This window comes from Candoia aspera, chromosome 7 (assembly GCF_035149785.1).
Source record: "Candoia aspera isolate rCanAsp1 chromosome 7, rCanAsp1.hap2, whole genome shotgun sequence".
Classification (NCBI taxonomy): domain Eukaryota; kingdom Metazoa; phylum Chordata; class Lepidosauria; order Squamata; family Boidae; genus Candoia; species Candoia aspera.
This window is the reverse complement of record NC_086159.1, coordinates 46425338-46449577: the sequence shown is the minus strand read 5'-3', so window position 1 is coordinate 46449577 and position 24240 is coordinate 46425338. Positions and strand designations below refer to the sequence as shown.

Genomic DNA, 24240 nt, shown 5'->3' with positions numbered 1-24240 from the left:
TTCTGCCTTCAGATGCTGATTCCCAAACAGGAGGATTTCAAAACTAGCGGGCGTCAAATTCTCGCCTATCGAAGCAACAGGAAACATCATACTGACCCCATTGGTGTTCAGACGGGGATATAATCCTCCAAAGCGGTAGGGGCGTCCTACCTGCCCTTCTGGGGAGCAGAACTCGATTAGCGTCTATGGTTCTAATGGATTTGTAGAATTTCTATCTTTACTTTCCACTCCGCAAACCGGAAGCACATTAGCATTCTGGGAACTACAGCTAGCGTTAGAAAAACCAACAGGGTTTTCACAAGGCAGTTAGTTCAGAACCAGAGACATCGTCTCCCGGCTCCAACTCCTCCCCTTTCCTCCAAACTATGTGTTTCACTTCCGGTCTCCGTACCTACTTCCGGGAGCGGGAACTCTCAAGCAGCGACTTGGGGTTAGACTGGTGGTTCTGGCCTGAAATGCAGAAATGGACCGGTGAGGTATTTTGGAATAGGCTAATAACGAAGGGTTCGGTGGGCGCCTTAAAAGTGGACATGTTTATTATTGCATAAATTTATTCAACGATAATTTTGCTTAATGGACGCACAGTAGCAGATTTATTATTATTACTGGATTTTTATCCCGCTTTTTATATATAACTCAAGAGGGCTAGGTCTAATTTTTATTCTCATTCAATTATTGGCATACTTTTAGTGGCCTGAGGTGGTATGTTTGGCATCAAGTTTTATAAAAAACCGGGGAAATTGAAGACCTCCCCCCCCCCAACTATACATGGTGTAGGCACCACAGATGCTGGACCTCCACCCACATCAGTCTGCTAGGATTATCCTCCTGAAGCTATTCTTTAGATGCCTTGCTTTTTGAAAGGCAGCCGTGTTAGCTGGTAAAAAAGGGGGCTTTTACCTGGTTGAAGTGTCTTTGGAATATCACATTTGTTATTTGGTACTATTTCCACTTGCTAGAGTTCTAAGAATAACTAATCTTAATATTTTTAACGTAAATAGTTTCCCAGTGATTATATCTTTTGGATTATTTTACTGTTTTCTTAATCATTTTTGGATATAAAAAGTAAATGATTAAAACCTACTCAGGGATTATTTCATCATCTAGGTGATGATGATGATACTTTTTTTTCACTCTTTTCTCCACTTCCATATTATAGTCCTGCAGGTGATGAAAAGGATATGTTGAATTCTCCCCTGTCATAAATAGTATGTGTGTGTGTATACATACATAGGTACGGGTATACACAAACATAGAAATCAGATCAGAAGCTGGATTTAACAGGATATGGCTCTCACTCCTCATTCTTTGCAGAAGTCTTCACATAGACATGTGGTTGGTCGTGAATACTGTTTGCATGAAGGAAAAAAGAAATTTAGAAATTTAGATACAGTGAAGTCTAAATTTCCCAAATATTTTTGTTTTTAAGAAATCGAAAGGAGGCAGAGCTATCCATCCTATGTCCGTAGGGGCAAAAAATTGAGCAAAGTTCAAAATAATTTGATTCTTTTCTTTTCAGGAATGATTTTCAAAATATGTCTTCACAAGAAGTGATTCAGCCAGTTCGAAAGCAAAATACTCAAAAAAAAGTTTCTAGTATCCTTTGTTATAGTCATTAAGATATAACTTAAATCCTACAAACGATGTAATTTGGAAGATACGCATTATTTTTATGTGCTTCAAAAAAATAGTGTCCCCTTTCTTTTCTTTAAAAAAAAAATAATTCTCACCTGTACTTAAAATAGGTGCAAAGTTCTATGTGATTTCAAACTTTAAAATCTTGCAGTGTTTCTCCTTGTTTGGAATTTATGTAGATATGAATTAGATGGCAAGCATTTCTTACTGATTTAATCTAATATTCAAACTACCATACACATTTTGTATGATAAAATCACAGAGAATGGCTGTTTATATACTGCACTAATTATAATATGGCTTTCTTGATTGTGGCATAGCATAAAATGTGAACACAGCCATTATGTTCTGTAAACCATGTTTCTGGCTTAGCATCATGTATAAATCAGACTATTATGGCTTGTTCAACAAACTGCTTAGCATAAACTAAAGCATTTTTTTTTCTTTAGGCTTTCCTAACATAGAGTGAGCATTTTCTTCTTTTATGTAACTTTTTATCCAGTTCTGTTCTTGGCCAAGAAGGAAAGCTAAGGAGTTGGCCTAACTCCTGGGAACTCTCTACCGTGTTGCAAGTAGGAGAAATAAGTGACTGAGGCCCCTTTAAAATCAGAAGCTTTTTAAAAGAAATAATTCAAATTGTAGGGTAATAATATAACTATTGTGTGAAATTTTGGATAAAGTTGTAATCTGGTGATGAGACAGAATATTTTTTTATAGTAGAATAGTAGAAAATCTGCTGCTACTTGCTTTTCCTTGGACTCATTTATGGTTCTCATTAAAGGAAACTTGTTATTTTATAATGCCACTCTGTAAAATAACTTAAGCAAAATTAAAACAAAAGCCTTACATAGGTTGGGATAGCTTGTGAGCTAATTTTCAACACTGGGAGACTTTATTAAGAGGGCTTACAAATGGTGGATGTCAGGAATTAATCATAGTAAAACTCTAATAGATAAAGGTTTCTTTTCCTGCTTATGGAAGAGAAATGTGCATGTTTAATCATAAATCCAGTGGAAATTTTTCTGGAAAGCAAGTCTTTTCTGAGAGCTTTTTTTTACCCCTTTAGAACTGCAGCAGAGAATAAAAAGCTAAATTCCATTTTTGTCTGCCATTAATTATCAGGTTATCCCTATTCCCAGTTCATGGAATGAGTCAAGGTTTTTATTTAGAAAAGAAACAAACTTTGTGAATAGCATCAACTGGCTTGGCCCTCAGTAGCTAACTAACTAGGAAAAAATGGCATTTTAAGGATCTGATGAAAGAGGGCTGTGCTTACGAAACTTAGATACAGTAGCAAGAACTTTGTCTGAGGCAGAACTTTATGTGGATTTTCTTAGCTTAGCTCCCTTTCTTAGTCTTGGCTGCTCTGGATGACAGTTTAAGTGGCATGTCAATGAGAGGATTAATTCCCAGGACTCCAGGGCTGTTTTCTCATTCTGGTAAGATTCTTTATACTTAATGCATAGTTATAGGTATTAAAAATTACAGCTAGCATACAGTAAAATTCCTTCAATAAAATAGTCCTTTAAATTTACTGTATTCTAGCTGTCATCTAGAATTCATTTTTCAATATAAAATTAAAAGTTTTGAACCCAAAAGATATCTGCTTTTCAGAAAAAAAATATCAAAAACATTTCTTTTCCAGTTACTCCACGAAGTCAAAATGTTACGAAGCAATCAAATATGTCTACCAACCTAGGTACAGGGAGGAAATCGCCTTACTTTGTGAATACTCCTGGGCACCTTGGAAATTTGTCTGTGGTAAGAATATACTGTGGGGCATAGGATAGCTGAACCCCCTACCCTTATACTCATGAAGTAGTAATCTCAGAAATCCATCCAGCTGCATTTAATGTGTTCATGGAGATATTTATTTATTTATTTTCTATCCTGCCTGTATTATTTTTTTATAAATAATTCAAGGCGGCAACATACCTAATACTCCTTCCTCCTCCTCTTTTCCCCACAACAACAACCCTGTGAGGTGAGTTGGGCTGAGAGGGAGTGACTGGCCCAAGGTCACCCAGCCGTCTTTCATGCCTAAATAGATATGCATAAAGTTGCAGAGTAAGAGTCTTTCTCCGACTTTTCTTCCTATAAGAGGTTTTGGAAAGATTGGTATTGTACAGTTCTAAGAGAAAGGAATAGTAGAAGTGGGATCTGCAATAAATTGTGGCAGTGCATCCTTCCACTTAACAAGTGATCCTGCTTGAGGTACCTGTTTGTTATGTTCTCCTAGTAGAACATTCACCACATTATTTTCTCCAAGTGATATGCCATGCTCTCTGGCTAAAGTGTATATTCAGCCCTTTCAACATTGTAGGGTTTTCCCTTTCCAGTGTGTTTTTAAATTTCAGTAAGTTAATGTGAAAAACTTTATAAGAGCTCATCTGATCATAACTATTCCTCAACATAAGATAGCAGAGTAAGAATATAGTATAGTTTTCATGAATGAGTCATTTGGTCAGTAAGTAGAGAAATCACAATTGCCACCATAGTTACTGTGGATTTTATGAGTTATGCTGCAGTATTTGCCTGGAATCAAAAGAGGCTGAAAATATGCAGGAAAACCCCTCCCTTCCCCATTATGTGGTTATGACATAGAGGAATATGATTGGTTGCTATAGTTTATTCCCATGGCTATTCTGTATTGACTGTAAAATCCAGGCTACCGGTACTCTTTGCTGTTGTCTCCTGGTTGTCTGGAGTTTTGCAGCCCAGATAGGATGGCTCTAGTTATTGCTAGTAAGGATACTGCTACTAAACTAAAGAATCACTTTATCTCCTTCTGTCACCTTGAAGGCTGCAAAATCTTGTCAGTCCTTAACCTAATGGATGGGAAGTAGAGTCAGTGTTCTCTACTGCTTTGGAAGGTGCATTATCCTTACTTTGTTGATTGATTGATTTGTTGTCTTTTATTTTTTTTATCACAAAACCTTGCCTTGATATATAGACCCTTTAAAAATAATAGGAAATTTATATTTGTTGAAATAAGAGCTTTTTTGCAGCTAGAAAAAGGAACTTTTAGGTTACATTTTACTACATGGATAGTAGGGATATGGTTCTAAGCTCAAAATGGCCATTTGTAGTGTTCTGAGTGTCAATAAAATATGTTTTAACGTTCTGCTAAAAATCATTTCTGTGAAAGCCAATGGCTACCACACGTTTCTCCCAATTTTTAGTTAGCATTTTGGTGTACTATAATCATTAAATCATTATATGTATCTTACAATGGACTGCGGTTAGAAAACAAATCCACCTTGCTACTGACAAGATACTTTGTGTCTTAGTTAGATGACAGTGACTGGAGAGCTGCACTTACACCTCCACATTCAGTCATGTTCACAAACTTAGATTATAGTGCAGCAGAAGATGTCACAAAGAGTGCTGTCCTCCTGAATGAGGATGATCCTGGGGAAGCTGGTAAGAGATGGTTATCTTTATGTTTTATGAATAACAGTTTATGTTTTATGAATAACAGTTTAACGATATTGATCAAGGAGCCTATGAACAAGATAAAATACACGTTTTGTGAGTTGTTTAATGTACAATGGACTCTGCAGAACAGAAGGGACAAGCTTTTCTTCATGTATTCTCATGGGTTATACCAATAGGGAAGCAATTTCTTGGAAAAGACAGTCATAATCAAGCTTAGTCCTATATGTACTAGATATTAAATGGATAAATTCTACGTTAAGCCAGAGCATGTATTTCCACTCATTTGGATTTTTCTGTTTTATTTTGTGCTTCAGCTTTTGGCTATGTTACTTGGTACACAGTTTCTCATTCTAAAACTTCAGTTGTTGTTTAACTTCATTTTTCTCATGCATGTATTTTTCCCTTTTAAGGCAAATTTCAGTTACTTCAATGTATAGTATTATGAATAAAAAGTCTAATTTAAATGTAAACCTATAGCAAGCAACAATTGTATAAAGCAAATCATTCTAATGAACACTTTTTTTCTGTGATTCTAGCTGCTCGGAGCATGTATTCTGATTTTCTTCATTCCCTGTTAAAGCACAGTTCAAATACGGTTTTTGAACTTATAGATGAGTATGAAGATACTTGCAGTAGCCAGGTATATAGAATTCTGTTATTTTTGTCAATAATTGCTTGCTTAACCAAAATCATTTTCTTCTGAATATGCACAGAGCATGAGTAGTAAGTTTGGCCTTCATCAAATGCTGTAGGACATGGAAGGACGCTTACTCTTCTATCTTTGAGAGTCTGTAGATAATCAAGAGAGACACCTTCCCAGTTTTTATTGGGTACAGATAGAACTAATTACTTGAAATGTGTGGTTTAAAGGGAAGGGTTAAATAATATTAGTCATCATCACCACCATTTCCACTTTATTATCTATCTTCTTCCCTCTACCTGTACTTTTCCTATCAGACTTTTGATTGTAAGCTTGTTTTGAAAGGAAACTTGCTCCCTCTTTTTTCTTTTGGGTTTATGCTGTAAAGCAGAGGTGAGGAAATATTCAGCTCTTGGGGCCTTCAGTTACACTTCTTACATTCCAAGAGTTTTCCATATATTGTGGTCATAAGTAGATGGGCTTACAGATATTGATTTGTAGTGTTTAAAGCTTTGGTCAAACAAGGCTTTCACATAATACTTTTTAGTAACATAAAGACAGTGTAGACTAGGTTACCAGTCTTAGAAGTATGCATGCCATATGCAGCATTCCCTGCTAATGATAAGGATAGCATAGTCAGTTTTCACACCCTTTGGCCAATATCCCCCATAGAATCAAAGCCCAACTGTAGTCCAAATGTGCTTGCGCTATTCTGTGCAAGTTAGGAACTCTGCTCTAGAATCTATCCTGCAAACTGTTGGTTGCATCCCACCAACTAAGAGGAACATACACATACCCAGGATGCCAAATGCAAGAAACAATAAATTGTTACTTTATACTAAACAATATAATAAATTATAATGCAAACAATAAAATATATTAAAATAAAGCATAATCAAAATAAAGTAGCTCTTCGTTGTTTTTCAAATATCAGGTAAACATTCTTCAAAAAATAGTGTATCGAGCAACTCCTGGACAACAGAAATTTTCAAAAACTGCCAGTATATTGTGGCTTCTCAAGCAAGAAATGGTAACATGGAGACTGTTGTCATCAATTTACAGGTAACTCTCTAAAAAAGCCACTCAAATCCTTCCTCAGCTTATTAGTTTATTATGTTAGATCCATACCCGAATGAAAAATAAATGTTTCTTACATGAAGTAAACAATTTATAAGAAACACTAAGAAAAGATTCGTTTTGTTCCATTTCAGAAAGAATATTACTCAGGGAAACAGTGTTATTCTTAAATTTGCAGTGCGATCCTCTCTGTACTTGACTCCTACTGCATTCATGGGGGATTATTACTTAGGAAGTGTATTTTCAGTCTAAAATGGATTTAGGATTATTTATCTTGGTGATTGGGTGATACAGGTAAATCAGTGTAGAATGTACTAGCTGAATAAGATCTTATGTCACATAATTTGAAGAATGTGAAAGAGTGTATCAAATAATCTTGAAGATTTCCAACAGTACTGTTTTAAAGCCCTCTGGAACACGTAGCACAAACTACTTGTAAGGCATCAAAAGCAAGACTACGTGGGAAAATGGAAGAGGCACACGTAATTTCTGCGAAACTCTCTGTGTGAGAGAGAAATAGAATTATAAGGATCTCATGAAAACTGCACCTAGAGTGTACGTGAATCCTAGCCTATGTGTTTTAATTTGCACTGCAGTAAGGTGTGTGTGTGTGTGCTGAATAAAACCAGAAAAAAAGGACTAAAACTACTTGATAAAAGAACTAGTTAAAAGATAGCTCATTAAAGAGCTGTCATTCTATTGCCATCTTCTCCAGAATCCCTATATATATACAGTATATGTATGTATGTGTGTATATGTAAATGTATAAGATTTTTAATGTATAATTTTAATATGTTTTCCTCTGTCTTTTAAACCTAGAGATAGGATACAGTCTGCTATGGAAGATGAAACTATGTTTGATCTTGCAGTAAGTTTTGTCAACCCCATTTTCTTTATGAAAAACCACACAAGTCTAAAGACAACTATGTTATTTTTTAACCAAATATTGCTCTCTTCAAAATGTCTAGTACAACTAGACAAAACTATGGAATTAAATAATTAAAATAGCTGTAAATTTTTTCAGATGTTGCTGAAAGGTCCAAAAGGTAAATAGTAACCTCCAGCACTGCCGTATGCTGGAAGACTTCCGTTTCTAAAATAGAACTTTCGCTTCTCTCTTGCCCCAAGCTGCACTTCAGGATTCCGTCTCCACAAGCAGATTTGGAAAGTGCTATGAGAGTAGTAGTCTAGTTTGTTGCTGAGTGCCATTGTGTTGATAGATGGATACTATTGAATAGATATGGAAAATATTAAAATGTTATATGAATGCTATTTCAGTCATTTGAAAATGGATTTATTTTTCCATAGGTTATAAATGCCAGTGAAAAGACTGTTGTGAACAATCTGTTCCAGAGAGACTCATTGGTTCGACAAAGCCAGGTATGACAAAGGAAGATTTATAAAGAGCTTAAGTGCTGAATTAAGTGCCTTCACAACACTTGTGATGTGGAATTTAGCAGAAATTCTCTCAGTGCTGTTTCCTAGGACTGACAGATAGCAGCAAAACCACTCTGTCATTCTGTCCTTAATGTTGATTGACAAAATACCATGTTTTCATACAGCCAGTGTCACTGAGGCAGCTAAGGGGAAACAGCAATGTTGCATTCCCATCTCTCCACGACTCTGAAAAAGGCCATTGACAAAGCCAGCCATTTTGAGGCCAAACCCAAACTTAAATGTGGATTGAAATGGATGGATGAGTGTGAGGAGTTGAGGAAGTGATCTGAAATAGGCTGTGCTGTCCTATCAGCACATATTCAGGAGAAAATACAGCTAAGCCTAATGGAATTCACCTCTGTGTAAAGATTGGATTTAAGCATCTTTGACTATCCCATAGTGGGAGTGTTGCTGGAGGTAAATTACTTATCTTGTTTTTGTGATTATTTTTAAATTTAATTTTCAGTTGGTGGTAGACTGGTTAGAGAGCATTGCAAAAGATGAAATTGGAGACTTCTCTGATAATATTGAATTTTATGCAAAGACTGTATACTGGTAAGTTATTGACCAACTATTGAGCATTCAAGAGCATTTGTTACTGATACTTTGTATCATCTGATTGATAAATACATCAAACAGTTGTTTTGTCTATAATTATTGTTAGGTAATCCGCATATTTTAAATATTAGAAGCTTGTAAAATCCATGTACTCTGTGCCAAAACACAAAATTGTGATAACTTCTAGACCCCAAGATGAATTGTTAAAAATATATTGGATTTTAATTTATAGCATATATTAAAACAGTATGTATTAAACTGATAAAGGCATATAAAATATTAAAATGTCTTTATGTCTCACAATATGAACACACATCACAACTTTCTCTTGATTGGGTTCACCTTTAGCTGCAGAAAAAGCAGCTGCAAAAAGCTTGCTTCTACTTTTATTCCAGGTGTCTGTTGTCTTGGATTTGCAGAAGTAAGGCAGACAATACTGGTTTCTGCCCTCTACTAAGGGACCAATATCTCTAGGTGTATTTACTATTGTAGTTATATGTTGGAAACTGTAGTGGTTGTGTCCTAGCATAAATTATATTTTTACAGAATTGAGTTATTGTTGTTTTGAACTGATGTTGAATGTATCCCTATTTATGAGTATATTTTTTTTTATTTATTTAGTTAGTTAGTTAGTTAAATATATTGGCCGCCCAACTCCAGTGGACTCTGGGCAGTGCACAAAACAAAAAAGACAAAAACAGTTGAAGACAGTAAATCAACAGGCAGCCTGGACTAAAATACTCTAATAACAAAATCCACAAAACAAAACAAGGGCCATTAAACAAATAAGAAACATAAACCCCAGGCCAAAGCCAGGTTTTCAAAGCTTTCCAGAAGCCTGGAGAGAGGGTGCTGTCCTTATCTCAGGGGGCTGCTGTTCCAGAGGGTGGGGGCTGCAACAGAGAAGGCATGCTTCCTAGGATCCACAAGATGGCAACATTTAATGGAGGTGACCTGGAACACATCCACTCTGTTGGAACATACTGGTTGAGCAGAAACAATTGGAGAAAAGCGGTCTCTCGGGTATCCAGTCCCTGTGCTATACATGCCATATAAGAGGATATGGATCTAAGGATCCTATAAGTGGATCTTATATGCCGTATGCCATGTAAGAGGAGGTATGAGATAGTTGCTACTGCCAGAAAGTAGGTGGCAGAAATAAACCCTGTTTGGGTGAGAAATGGTTAGAATGCTGGTAAATGGAAAGAACTGGATTGCTGGTTTATAAAGAAGATTTTATCATTAGATTTTATTTAGAGGAACTATATATGTCTCCAATATAAGTCTCTGATACACATATACATACATACATACATACATGGAAACCTTGCATTGCAAAAATTATTGAAGTAAAGTCGTGGAAAAATAAGTACATAATTATTGCCTTAAAGACTAAGGATGGGTGATAGTGATCAAGGAAGTGGCTGATGGTGGATGTAACAAAGACACCTTGAATTCCATTTGATCAAAGGTTGAACTATTGGAATAGATCAATATGTAATTTTTTAAAGATCTGTTCAGTCATGTCCAGTTCTTGGAGACTGCCTGGACAAGCCCCCGCAGTTTTCTTAGCAAGCCTTTTCAGAAGTGATTTGCCATTGCCTCCTTCCTAGGGCTGAGAGAGAGTGACTGGCCCAAGGTCACCCAGGTGGCTTTGTGCCTAAGGTGGAACTAGAACTCACAGTCTCCCAGTTTCTAGCCTGGTGCCTTAACCATGGCACCAAACTGACTATCATGTAATTACAGCAATAGAATATTTGATGCAGTAAATGCTGTTGATGAAATAGTGACCTTTTTTGTTTTCAGGGAGAATACACTACACATTTTGAAGCAGCGGCAATTAAACACATTCACTGGGAGTTTACGTCCATTGGTGACTGAACTAGTAAGTACAATGCACCATTTCCAGGCCTTAAATAGCTAAACTACTGGCCAAACGTTCTTACACAAAAATCAATTTGTTAAAAAACCATTACAATAGACAATATTTTTGTCATGAGTACTGATGGTGAGCAGGAGGGGGTCCCTATCCAGGCGGGAAAACGCATGCGTAGTACTGAGGAGTTAAGCAGCCATTCAAAGAGACACAGATCAGACCCGCCTTAACTTTTGGGGTTTATCAGTCTGGGTTTTTCCCACGCTTCTTCTGTTTGTTAGGATTTTCTGTCTGATGTAGCAGTAATAAAACTCTAGAGACCTATTCCTTGTCTCAGCGTGGTTCCTGACTGTTAGGACATCATGCGTTTTCCCCCCTGGATAGGGGCCCCCTCCTGCTCACCATCAGTACTCATGACAATTTTATTGTCATCTTTGATACACATTCTAATTAAACAGATTAGTCATTATTGAGGGATAATTAAATGTATTAATAGCGTTAAGTAAGAATATATAGCCATCTGGATTTCTATTTTATTTTTTAATCTTATATTCTATTATATTGTATGTTTTATTATTATGGTTTTAATGTTTTCATTGATTAATTATTGTAAACCGCTCAGAGTCCCTCAGGGGGCGATGGACAGTAGTACAAATTTGAGATATAAATAAATAAATAAGGAATGAATGAATGTGTCAGATTCCCTGATCAAAGGTTTCACAGAAACCCTTATCAGGGCATCTCCCACTGTGTCATTCTGACAGGTTGCAGGATGGGAAGGAGATGGAAGGGGGTATGTGAAGTTGGAATGTAAGGGGTTGTTTTGGCTATAAGCACATCAAGGACAGGAGGTTGAGATACGACAGAAATGCCATCTGGTTGGGAGGGGGAGTGACACGTTTTGTGGGAAAGGGAACTAGCTAAGGGAATGTAGTTTAAAGTAGGTTTTTGGCGGGAAGTCTTTATTCACAGCTTGCCTTCTGTACTGTTCATTACACTTCAATAAACCAGTTCAAAGAACTCCAGTTTCTTGACTATGTGTGTGAATGCTTGAATGAGCAGGTGCTTACAGAATGAATGAATGAAAAATTAGAACATAGGCCAGAGTAGAATGGAAGGTGGACAGACAGTTAATTTAAAAAATGAGACTGTTGAGTTAGAAAAAATAAAGTTAATTGGAGCAACTAATAATAATAAGGAAACAATGGGATCTGACAATTTGATAATAAAAACTTAGTAGAAGGGATATATATTAAATGACTAGATAGGGCTTTACTTTCTATCTTTAAATGACTTGTTCTGAATATTATGCTCCACAAATAAATGTTTGTCTTAACTAGTTGTATTTAAATATTAGTTAAATAAAAGAAAATGTTTTTAAAAATCAGTAGGTGGTCACTGTTCGAGGGGAATCCTTAGAGGTATTGCAGGCTTTTTCCAGAATATCTTAAAAAAGCAGTCTGGTTTAAAAGAGACAGGATAGGCTAAGCATTATCTCTAAACAACTTTAGGATAGAGAAGACTTAAAAGAAAGTAGTGATAGGACTGAATCTTTGATTTATGGGTAGAGGTGATTTCAGAAAATGGAGAGAAGCAGGCATTGTAACTGTTAAGTACTGTAGGTTGATGACAAGATTTTTAAAGATCCTGTCTAATTTCCTAAAGAGTAGGATTGTAAAATAACCCAGAGGATACTACTGTATAAATTTGCCTACTGTTACTCTACCTTAAAATCTGTATATAGAGGAATCTGTTTGATATCTATATTTAGGACCCAGATGCTCCAATAAGGCAGAAAATGCCACTTGATGATTTGGATCGTGAAGATGATGCACGATTGCTCAAGTTCCTGTTTACTCTCATTAGAGCAGGAATGACAGATGAGGTAAGCCAGGGAAATTTTTTATTCTCCTTTAACCCATACACAAATGTATAACTCTTCAGTTAGCTCAAATACAAAGTTATGCCAACGGCTACAGTATCAGTTACCCTGCTGAAACTGGCATTGTTTTTACAGTGGAACTGTGAATTTATGTCATAAACAGTATCTATGAACACTGTTTCTTCACATTTGAAAATTAGTTAAAGTAATAAAAAGTTCTTCTTGCTTCACAATAATACTGACAACATTCAACCCATTAAGCATTTAGGAGAAAATTTTAACAGCAAGATCACATAATCTTTTGGTCATGCATTACATTAAAAAACAATGTTTACTTTGTAAAGTATGTATTAATGCTTGGTGCATTGAGTGGAACTTCGAATGAAAAGACTTGTGTGTAGCTCTTTGGCTGTATAAATGTGAAATATGATAGTTTTAGAGTAAATGTACAAACAAAAGTAAAAGAAAATGAAGATCTACTATTCTATTTTGCTGCAGGTTCCCATATGTTACGTTATTTAGAAATGAATGGGATGTGATTACTAGCAGAACTGACTCTCTCTCTCTCCTGGGTTATTTTACAGGCCCAAAGACTGTGCAAAAGGTGTGGCCAGGCCTGGAGAGCTGCAACCCTTGAAGGATGGAAACTGTATCATGATCCTAATATGAATGGAGGTATTTAAATGAACTATGACATAAGCACAGCTAAGAATGAAGCATGACAAGATTTAATGTTTTGTTCATTTATTTTAACATGTTTGCCCTTAGCTGTGTTCTGCAACTCTGTGTACTTGGAAAGGGAAAAAGTATTTATCTCAGTTCAGTTTAAGGTTACATATTCATAAAACATAGTCAACAAGTATAATGTAAAGTGAATTGTGTCCTTAATTATAATAGGTATGAAAGAACTATTGGTCAATCTAGCTTTATCTCAGAATTTTCTTTGACATAATGGGTCCAGATTTCTTATTTGCAGTGTTCATGAAAATTTATCACAATTTCCAGGAACTGCCTGCTTCAAATTCAGTGGCTCGGTAACAATTTGAAGGATCCATAATGAGCTTTATACCTTTTAGTTTCCCTCCTTTCCTTTTACATTTCATTTAGAGAACACTTTCCTAGTTTGGTGAAACCTCAGTTTGTTACTGCATCCAAACTGGAAGACTGCAGTTTTAAATAATAAAAATCAAGAGATAGTCATTTATCTTGGTTTAGAATGCTCACTTTACCAAGAGTTTGGATGTAACTGCACACTATCATTTAATCTTGCTATGAGATTACCAGTTAAATTAAACGTTCTGCTATTAGAGGGATTGTGCAAGGACAGAGATGGTTTGACTGGATAAGAACTATTAAAGCTGTATTGTCTCAGAGGTTTCTTAGATGGAATGATTACCTTCTCTGGGGTAGGGACAAGCTTGATTTTTCAGGATGCTATTTCGTACCCCTTCTTCATGTTATACCATGTTATAAAATTACTTCTTACAAATAGGGCAAGAGCTCGAGCCAGTAGAAGGAAACCCATACAGATGCATTTGGAAAATAAGTTGCTGGCAACTTGCCGAAAAGGTAAAAAATGTGTACTTACAAATCTTCTACCCTTCACTTTTGATATTACCAGTAGCATTTTTAATACATTTCCCATCCCAGGGTTGTTGTTGTTTATTCGTTTAGTCGCTTCCGACTCTTCGTGACTTCATGGACCAGCCCACGCCAGAGCTTCCTGTCGGTCATCCCAGGGTTAAAGCATTCTATAACTAAATGTTGCATGCTCCCCTTCTGTAGAGCAGCTTTTCCCCATCTGGTTTTCTCCAGATGTGTTCAGACTGCAGCTCCCAGAATTCCCCAGCCAACAGGTGCCAGGTGGGGGAGACCGGTGTACAATTTTATTGCACATTTTATAGAATGAATCAATTATTCTTATTTCTTGTTTATTTGAATAAAATATTGCAAAATTAAGTATACTCTGAATTGGTTTGGAATTATATAGTTTATTACGCATGTTGGTTTTCCAGGATGGGGGGCAGAGGATGGCAGAGTGCATATAAATATGTAACTTCTCTTGGAGAATGGTAATTCTCTCCATTTTGGGGTGATCTGATGACTAGGTGACAATAATCATGCATTACAATATTTAACTAGTTAACAGCAGCCTGAGCATCAGCCTCATCTCTTTAATATCAGTATAATGTTAATTCACTATATTTGCATTGTCAGAGTAATTGTTTAACCATCTAAGTTCTCACAAAACAAGTGGGTGAAATAGAACCTAGATGTGTTGCCTTAAATTTCAGGCTTTCCTTGGTTTTCTTTCTTTCACACAAGCCCCAACTCTTAGGAGTTTCATATTTTGGTGGGACAAGTGCATCCCCTTTCCCTGTCTCACCCACAGAAACTGCTTATGCTATTTTACTAACTGTTTTGATTGCTTCAGATGTAACCAAATGCCATGCTTTAGTACTAGTTTGTATTACATTTCTTAAATATAATGTCATCAAACAAAAATGTTTCTGAACTGAATATTTTTAGGAACAGTTTGACAAGTATGAAAGAGCAATCTATGCAGCCCTCAGTGGGAATCTCAAACAGGTATGAATTTTTTTTTTAAATAACTTTTAGAAAGAGTTCAACACACTGCTATCATTCTAAGGCATATAATGGAATTGAGACCCAGAAATTCTGCAAATAGAGTAGCATACTTGTAGCTTTTCTGAAGCTTACAAGCAAGCCCATATGTTATACTGTCTTTTGAGAAGAATCTTACCCTTAGGGATAGGTTGGCTTCTTTGAAAGTAATTGTAGCAAATATTAACTGCAGTTGGCAAAAATTTCCAGGTTCTTCTCTCTAGTCATGCTTAAGGGGAAAAGAAATATTAAGAAACCAAAGCTTGCTACAGTTCATTCTCATTGTGTGTATCAGTAATTAAAGTAAGCCTAGTTTGCTCTGTGTTTTTAATACTATACTTCCTCCAAAACTTCTAATTTCTGGGGGTTTTGTTTGCTTTCTTTGCAACCTTAAAGCTTCTTCCAGTTTGCGATACCTGGGAAGATGCTGTTTGGGCATATTTCAGGGTCATGGTAGACACACTTGTTGAACAGGAAATTCGTTCATCTGTAATGACCACAGAGGAGAAGGAAGAACTCCCCAGAGAGTATTTAGAAACAAAGTGAGTTATTTTTTGTTTGTTTAATAGCTGTTATGAAGTTTTGAAGTCAATGCTAACTGCCATTTCTCTTGTTCATATTTTTCCTCCATTTTTTGAAGCTGGACTTTAGAAAAAGTATTTGAAGAACTTCAAGCAACAGACAAAAAGGTAACTCTGAGACCTCTTCAAAATTAAAGGTGTAGGTCATAGCATAATCCTACATGTATTTTCTCATAACTAAGTCCCATAGGGTTCTCAAGGGCAAACTTCCAGGTAAAGCTGTAATAGTGTATTTATTTACTTGGGAAAAAGACTAAGAGCAAGGTAGGACTTAACTATGAGTAAACACATTGGATTAAGCCATAGCCTTAATCTGCAACACCACATTTTTTATTAGTCAAAAAGATTAAACTAATTTTTAAAAATCTGATGCAGTGACTACAATACTGTTTTATTATCATTTATACAATGGATGCATTCACATATAATTGTAAACCAGGGTGTTTAAAACTGTGTTGACTAAGCTTGAATGACCTGTCTTGCACACAATGTTTGGCCGTGATGGGTTTTTACACATCATCATTAAATCAGAACAAGCAAATCACATAATGAATTTAGCATGAAATATGAATCAGCCAATAAATGTGCCTTATTACTGCACAGAAATATTGCCCTTCAGCATAAATGTGCTGCAAAATAATCTTTTTCAAAGATGCCTAAATACCTTGATTACAGATAATTTTCTATGATTATATGTTATAACTTCACAAGCATATAAACTTTTTCAGAGAGTTTTGGAAGAGAATCAAGAGCACTATCACATAATTCAGAAGTTTGTTATCCTAGGAGACGTGGATGGTAAGTTTTGCACCAGGTCTTTTTCATTACTCAGTTCCCTGCATTTCTAGTAGTACTGTTATAGAGTAGCCAACAACTGCAAGGCTTTAGGAATCTATTCTCTGCAGTAGTGTTGGGTGAGAGAGAAAAGTCTGTAGTTATTTCACATGTTCATAGATTTGGGGGAAAAACTGGAATGTAGTTGATGCATTAAAGAGGCACTTGTGTCTGTGTTGCCTTTTGAAACACTACAGCAAGGATATGCAGCTTGGTGTCTCCAGGCATCCTTTCAAGGTACCCATAAGATTCTTTTAATTAAAACAAGTTGGCATACTACAAAAGTACCAGTCACCAACATCTTTATTTAATCTTTATTATTATAAGCTCCACAAGAAAATAAAAATGTAGAGGGTTTCAGCCTAGTGCTTTGTTTGGAAATAGGCTTTCCTGTTCTCCAGAAAAGACAAACTTGGCTGAGAAGAGTGGGGTGTATCCCAGAGGAATAGAGGAGCTTGTGGGGGGAAACTTCAAGATACCGTTTCTTCAATTTTGTGATAGGCAGTTGTAATCATTTTAAATTTCTTCCTACTATCTTTCAGGTCTTATGGATGAATTTTACAAATGGCTCTCCAAAGGCAGAAACGTACTCCCTGGGCATCTGCTTCGATTCATGACTCACCTGATTTTATTTTTCCATACTTTGGGGCTTCAAACCAAAGTAAATGGATTTATTTATTCAGCTATTCTGAAAGCATATGAATAAGCAAAAGAATTGTCTCATCTTGTATGTTTACTCGAGTCTTGCCCTTTTCTCCAAACCACTAAGCTGAATTTAGGATTGGCAGGGGGGGAGATCCAAGCACAAGGAAGAAGGATCTTCTTGCTCATAAATTCCAGTGATCTGATTTCTTTATTTTGCTAGCAGATAAGTAAAAACAGATTTTGTAAGTACTACAAGCATTTACTGTTTAAAGCAAAATAAATAGAACAACTCATTTCCTGGTCAACAAAAGATGTTTGCATGAAAGCTAAATTCATTAACTGGATAGTCTGTTTTCTCTCCATGCCTGAAATGTATAGGATTAATGTCTTGAATCTTCCAGCAGTTGATGACAGAATAAAACTATTTTCCCTCCAAAACAGGTGGTGTTATGAAATGCTTCCTATTTAAAAGTCATCCTTTTAGAATATGTTGACCCTTGTGACACATGTACAATCTTTTGGCTTAATCCAGGAGTGCATGATCTGTGACCCTCATCCTCTTTTTATGGTCCTCAAAGGCTCCTCTGATCATGATTCTTAAAAACTGACAGCATACTTTCTCCCCATTTGAAGTGGGAAATACACAAACATTGTAGTGAAAGCACAGAGTTGGCATATCACAACTCACCAACAAACAAAAATCCCTCAAAATAATAAATGTGGCCATGAAAAGTAACCATTCCTGGCCCATCATCTATATACTACTAAAACTCTCATGTATGTTTGTACTTCTTAACCTTCAACTGGGCGAAACGGTGCATCGTAGGGCAGCAATTTTTGAACCAAGTTACCTCAAATGAGCTAACTTACAGTTAGCATCAAAAATCCAGGACCCATGACTCCCGTGGAATTGGAATTTGGCCAATTTTATAAAACCTTTTATGACATAATACAAGTTGTCATAAAACATTTCCTGTGGTTAACTCTTCATGTTTGACTGGGCTATACAGTTCAACATTGGCTACTTTCAAGGCAGATACATCTCTGAATATCTCCCTGAATTTTTAAGAACTTTTCCAGTAAAGGCAGTACATTAGAAGCTCTGCCATTGTTGAAGGCATTGAGGAATCTGGTAAGGAAATAACTCTGAAATAATGACCCAATGGGTCAGGGGTCATCTAGTGTATCTTAAAATGTAAGTGTTTGCACCAAGTATTTTCAGATTCATTAGAAAAGGTAGCAAAATAACAGTTTTAGTATTCTTATGTAATTATCTTGAAATATTTCTTTTCCCATATAGGAGGAAGTATCTATTGATGTTTTAAAGGCCTACATTCAGGTAAATGTTTCATTACTTGCACAAATAGACACATGAATAAAGAGCAGAGATCTTCATAACTACCCAATTATTACTCTTTTTAATAAATGGAGTATATCAAGTTAGTAGTTGAAAGAAGGCATTATTAGATTTTAATTGCACATGTAGACTGATGCATTGTCATTCACTCTCCCTTTCAAGTAAATGTGAATATGTGTGTGCATGCGTGTGGTTGTGTTGTGTTGTTACGTTGCCACCCAAAGTAGCATTTATTTTATATTCCAGTGGTTAATATGTGAGAAGCACACTGATCTCATAGCATTTTATGTCAGTCACCTGCCTCAAGAGGTAGCTGTTGCTCAGTATGCTGCATTCTTGGAAGATGTCACAGAGACTGAACAACGCCACCACTGTCTGGAGCTTGCAAAGGAAGCAGGTAAGAAAAAATGATGAATTGGACAACATGTTCTTAGGGAACATTTAACTCTCTTTCTCTGGCTGGCACCTATTTGTAAGTGGATGAATCTGATTATCATATTTCTAAACAGAGTATGTACAATACAACTAGTTGTAGCTTGAAATTTTAATAATGGGAGTGATTTTTGTAATATTAGTTATTCAATGTACCATAATGCTTGATTTTTAAAAGATCGGCAGTGAAATTTTGCCTCCAAAAAATTACCACTGTAACTGAAGTAGAGACATTTAGGAATATTTCCATTCAAAGTTATTTAGTTTCATCTCACTTTACTAACAATACTTCTCAGTCAGTTTCAGTGTTTCTGTTTAATGCCACTTCTGATCCATAGTGGTCTTATAAACCCCTCCTGCTCCTGAGACATAATCCTTGTTCTTTTTTCAAAACAGGTTTGGAAGTTGCAACTATAACAAAAACAGTGGTTGAAAATATTTGCAAAAAAGATACTAGTGAGTTCTTCCACCATGATCTTGCAATAGAGACAGGCACAACAGAGGTGAGTAGTAGTGCTTAATGTGCTCTGTCTCTAATACTAACAAGCATATTCTCTCTATTAGCCGCAGAAGCTGTTCCTATATGAATTTGCACACAGAGCCACTTCATTTTGCTTTTTTTCCAACAGCTCCCGAACAGTTAAAAATCGCAAAAGTTGCAAGTGCTTTAATAATTCATAGAGATGCTTTGCACATTTGTGTTCTCACACACACAATTTCTTTCAAATGCTTTGAATGACTTGAAATAGCAATCCTTATTTTATATTTATAAACTGTTCTTGAAATGCTGAAAAGTCAAATGTATCATTTAATATAAATTGTGAGTAACTCTAAATATTCCAGGTACTTGTGATTCTCCAATAGATAATGGGTGATTAAATTCTCTAGATTATAACCAGTATCTTAACAAGTCTCTCTTCTAGCCTTAAAAACCAATTTAGTACATTTGATTACCCTAGATACTGACTATAGGTTTGTTTTTTTCCAGGATGATCGCTTGAAGATTGATGTGATTGACTGGCTAGTATTTGATCATGCTCAGAGAGCTGAAGCACTTAAGCAAAGCAATGCTATAATGAGGAAATTCTTGGGTACTGCAGTATTATGCATGATTTTGAAACTAAAGAAATAGATAAGGCATATTGAATCTGAAAGCAATTTATGTTCTTAAATAATATCTTATAGCATCTAAGAAGCACGAAGCAGCCAAAGATGTATTTATAAAGATTCCGCAAGACTCTATAGCTGAAATATACAATCAGTGGGAAGAACAAGGAATGGAGAGTCCACTTCCAGCTGAAGATGACAATGCTATTAGAGAGCATTTATGTGTTAGAGCATACCTGGTAAGAATGTGACTAAGTTCCAAAAAAGGACAACCTGTGTCCTAATCTGAAAAATGTGTGAGTGCTCTAGTATTCGATGTGAGAATAAATTCTTTCAAGCATATGGATTACTTTAACAAACAATCTAATCCAGAGCTCAGTCCACTGTAGTAAAATCTTATCCCATTCTGAGACTGAATCTTATTTCAGATTGAACCCAACTGAAAGTCAGCTCTGTTTTTCTTTTTTAAATATGTTGAACTGAGTTTGATAGTCTTAACTCTCTCTATATTCTTACCAACCAATGAGGAAGAGGGAACAATGATTCTCTGAACTGGCTAGATGTTCAAAATATTTGTTTAAATATATTCAAGGACAGAGATGTCAGAGCACTTCATAAGCACATAATCTTCTAGATATTTCTAGATTTATGTATATGACAATAACTAAATAATTCCAACTCAATATAGGAAGCCCATGAAGCTTTTAATGAATGGTTTAAACACATGAACTCAGTTCCACAGAAGCCAGGTCAGCTTTCACAAGCAAGTTTCACAGAAAAAGTTGCCCATGAACTTAAAGAGAAGAAGTATGAGGTAAATAAATATGTTTATAAGATATTGAAATATAAATATGTTTATAAGGTGTTGAAATATAAATCTTACCCATAAATGTTATCCATATGGATAAAATGTGGATAATCTTATTAGTGTGAATATCTGGCCTGTCGTAGCCAGAAATTTATGTTAGGATTTTCACTTCTCTTTGCTGTGCTCTCACATCTTTTCTTCTTTCCTTTTTTTTCAGGTAGATTATGGTATTTGGAAAGGTCTTTTAGATGCTCTTACAGCTGATGTGAAAGAAAAAATGTATAATGTCTTATTGTTTATCGATGGAGGATGGATGGTTGATGTCAGAGAGGTTGGTAGATGTTAAATCAACATTTAAAGCTAGTCCTACATAATAATAGAATTCTAGAATAGAATAACTGCAGTTTTTCCCAATCTGATGCTACTATGTAGTTCTCAGGGCCTCACTTCCTCTGTATTGACTCCTGATTCTAAATTATCATTACACAGAAACACTAGAAACTAGCCATGTGAATAGTGCCTACACATAAACAGAAATGGAACTGCAAGATCATAAATTCTCTGGTTTAAAATTATCTTCTACTATCTTACACTATAGTAAAAGGTCAAATTTAGTAGACCTGTAGCCAGATTAGTTTTTGTGGATTAGAACTGGAAGAGTTGCAAGACAACATTTACTTGGTTTTTCTCTATTTAAGAGTGGGTGAGTTTTCAAAGGTTTGGGAGAGAGTGGGTTAAGATTTTACATAGGACTTTTGCTTAATACCTACCTATACTTTTTAACCAAGGATGCTGAAGATGACCCTGAGCGTTCTCATCAGATGATCACACTACGAAAACTCTGCTTGCCAATGATGTGCTTCCTCCTTCATACAGTCTTGTACAGCACTGGACAGTATCAGGAAGACTTAAGACTTGCTGACTTGATTGCTTCAGATCGGCACAAACTCTATATGGTAATATACTCTTTGGAATTTTTTTTAATGCTCTGCTTCTCTCTAGAGTTAAGTGTTGTAGTTAACAGCTCTTTACTTTCACTGTCCATAGTACTGTATAAAAAATTCCAAAGATCACAGGCAAACTATTAAAAAGTATGAATAAGCTACCTTTTTCAGTTTTTATTAAAATATAGAATATAATTAAGCACTTGAATAATATAGGAAATTGGTAGGCTAACCACAAAAATGAATTTAATTACCACGCTGGTTGTTACAGAATCCAGAGAAATAAGAAGCCAGATGAATAGTTCATTAAAGTAGTTTTCTCTTTGGTAACCTACTTTCCAGGTAAAGAAGGTAGCATGTTTTATTTCAAATTGTGGTTATGCTTATTTTTTTTCCCTATCCTGCAGGTGTTTTCCAAGGAGGAACTCCGGAAGCTCTTACAGAAGTTGAGAGAATCTTCCCTCATGCTTTTGGATCAAGGTCTTGATCCTCTTGGCTATGAAATTCAGTCTTAATTGCACCATTCTAGGTAATACAAATAAAACTAGTGACACAAATGAGTATGAGGTTTGGATCCCAGATTCCTGGCCTCCATGAAATAGAGAATATTTGGATTCAACCTCCAGTGTTTTATATGGAAATATTTAAGCATTTCATTGGCATTGACGCACAGTACCTTGGATTTTTTTTCTTTTTTCTTTTTGTATATGTAAAATGAAGAATTGCATGGATAATACTTCATATTTTTCTCAATAAAACTGTAAACAACAATTTAATTTGAAATAAGGAAGTAATTTGCATCAGGTTTTATACAGCACTATGGATAGTGAAAGTAAAGAAATGTTAACTACAACACTTACCTCTAGAGACAAGCAGAGCTTCATACCTGCCAGATTATGAAGTGGGTCTACAGCTGTATCAAGGAAGCACTATGGCAAAAAAAAAACTGGTAGCTAAAAGCCACTCTTCTGAGAACCTTTTCACAGAAGAGAAGCTTATTTTTTCACATTGTTTGGATTGACCATCTTCAGTCACAAGCGGAGAAAGAGGATAGTCAAGGAAATGGCCAGTCTGCTGGATGGAGATAGCAAAGTATTAAAAAAAAACAAGGAAAAGGTTGAACTGCTTAATTCCCCTTTTCGTGTCTTTTTGCAAAAAGAAAAAGCAGCCCAACCTGTGAGAAGGTGCAGCGTGGGGGGGTGGGGAGAAGGTCAAAATAGGCAAGGAAGTGGTGAGAGCACATCTAGTTGTTCGAATGAATTCACATTGCTGGGGCTGGATGGATTACATCTCAGGTTGCTAAAGGAACTGGTGGATGTGATCTCAGAAATACTAGATATAATCATGGAGTACAGAGGAAGTGCCAAAAGATTGGAGAAGAACTAATGTTGTTGCAATCTTGAAAAATGTGGATCCAGGAAACTACAAACCAATCAGCTTGACATCAGTACCTGGGAAAATCCTAGAAAAGATAAGCAATGGATCTCGAAGCAAGCATTTAGAAAGGAACAGGGTTGTTACTAGAAATCAGTGTGGGTTTATTAGAATTAGGTGGTGCAAGACTAATCTTACTGGGTTTTTTTTTTTTTTTGACAAAGCAACTAGATTAGTAGAGCAAGGGAATGCTATAGATGTAGCATACCTAGACTTCAGTAAAGCATTTTATATAGTTGACCACAGCTGCTTGATAAAACAGGAACAATGTGGGATGGACGTTCCCACTGTCAGATGGATTCAGTTGAACACCTATACCAAATGTGTGGAACTTAAAAGATCCATGTCTACAAGGAGAGAGATATGGGGTACCTCAGGATTCTCTCCTGGGACCAGCACTCTTCAACATTTTTATAAATGACTTAGAGGGACAGAAGGGATGATCAGCAAACTTGCAGATGACATAAAGCTCGGAGGGGACTGCTAACACCTCAGAAGACATGTTTAAGGGTCAAAAGGATCTAATGATTTGAACATTGAGCCTTTTCCTACAAAATGCAATTCAATTTGATCTCAGAAGTTTTCGATACCATGGACCGTGAGTATCCTTCTGGACCGGCTCTGGAGGTTGGGAGTGGGAGGCACCATTTTGTGGTGGTTCTCCTTTCTCTGTGGCCGGCTCCAGTCAGTGTTGGTGGGTGAGGAGAGGTTGAGCCCTAGGCCCCTGCAGTGTGGGGTACCTCAGGGCTCAGGTCTCTCCCCTCTCCTCAACATCTAGATGGAACTGCTGGGTGAGGTCATCCAACAGCACTGGGCACAATATCATCAGTATGCTGATGATACCCAGCTATACATCTATACCCAGCTATACACCTCTATCCCAAGTGATGCTGTTGCAGTGCTATCCAAGTGCCTGGAGGCTGTAAGGGT

The 24240-nt window shown here is 36.2% G+C and overlaps 1 protein-coding gene across 2 annotated transcripts; it reads left to right on the top strand.

The window, feature by feature from the left end:
• The first annotated feature begins 284 nt into the window (after nucleotides 1-284).
• NUP107 (nucleoporin 107) lies at nucleotides 285-22636 on the top strand. 2 transcript variants are annotated; one of them, XM_063309185.1, is made up of 28 exons: nucleotides 285-471; nucleotides 1520-1596; nucleotides 2991-3074; nucleotides 3281-3396; nucleotides 4926-5058; nucleotides 5610-5713; nucleotides 6648-6775; nucleotides 7610-7658; nucleotides 8099-8170; nucleotides 8694-8782; nucleotides 10592-10670; nucleotides 12433-12546; nucleotides 13128-13218; nucleotides 14036-14112; nucleotides 15073-15132; nucleotides 15565-15710; nucleotides 15809-15857; nucleotides 16478-16547; nucleotides 17126-17244; nucleotides 18529-18567; nucleotides 18832-18982; nucleotides 19414-19520; nucleotides 20006-20108; nucleotides 20203-20363; nucleotides 20813-20938; nucleotides 21150-21263; nucleotides 21721-21888; nucleotides 22284-22636. In XM_063309185.1, the coding sequence occupies exons 1-28, from the start codon at nucleotides 464-466 to the stop codon at nucleotides 22389-22391; spliced, it is 2742 nt and encodes a 913-aa protein (XP_063165255.1). In that variant the 5' UTR covers nucleotides 285-463; the 3' UTR covers nucleotides 22392-22636. The 2 variants fall into 2 exon arrangements, with proteins under 2 accessions (XP_063165255.1, XP_063165256.1); XM_063309186.1 differs by having other exon boundaries at nucleotides 285-476.
• The last annotated feature ends 1604 nt before the right edge of the window (nucleotides 22637-24240 follow it).

Excerpts from the sequence above, each read along its gene's own strand:
- NUP107 (XM_063309185.1), top strand. Across the intron at positions 1,597-2,990 it reads TACTCAAAAAAAAGTTTCTA|TCTTGGCTGCTCTGGATGAC; the intron begins GTATCCTTTGTT and ends TCCCTTTCTTAG. Across the intron at positions 17,245-18,528 it reads CTTTGGGGCTTCAAACCAAA|GAGGAAGTATCTATTGATGT; the intron begins GTAAATGGATTT and ends TTTCCCATATAG.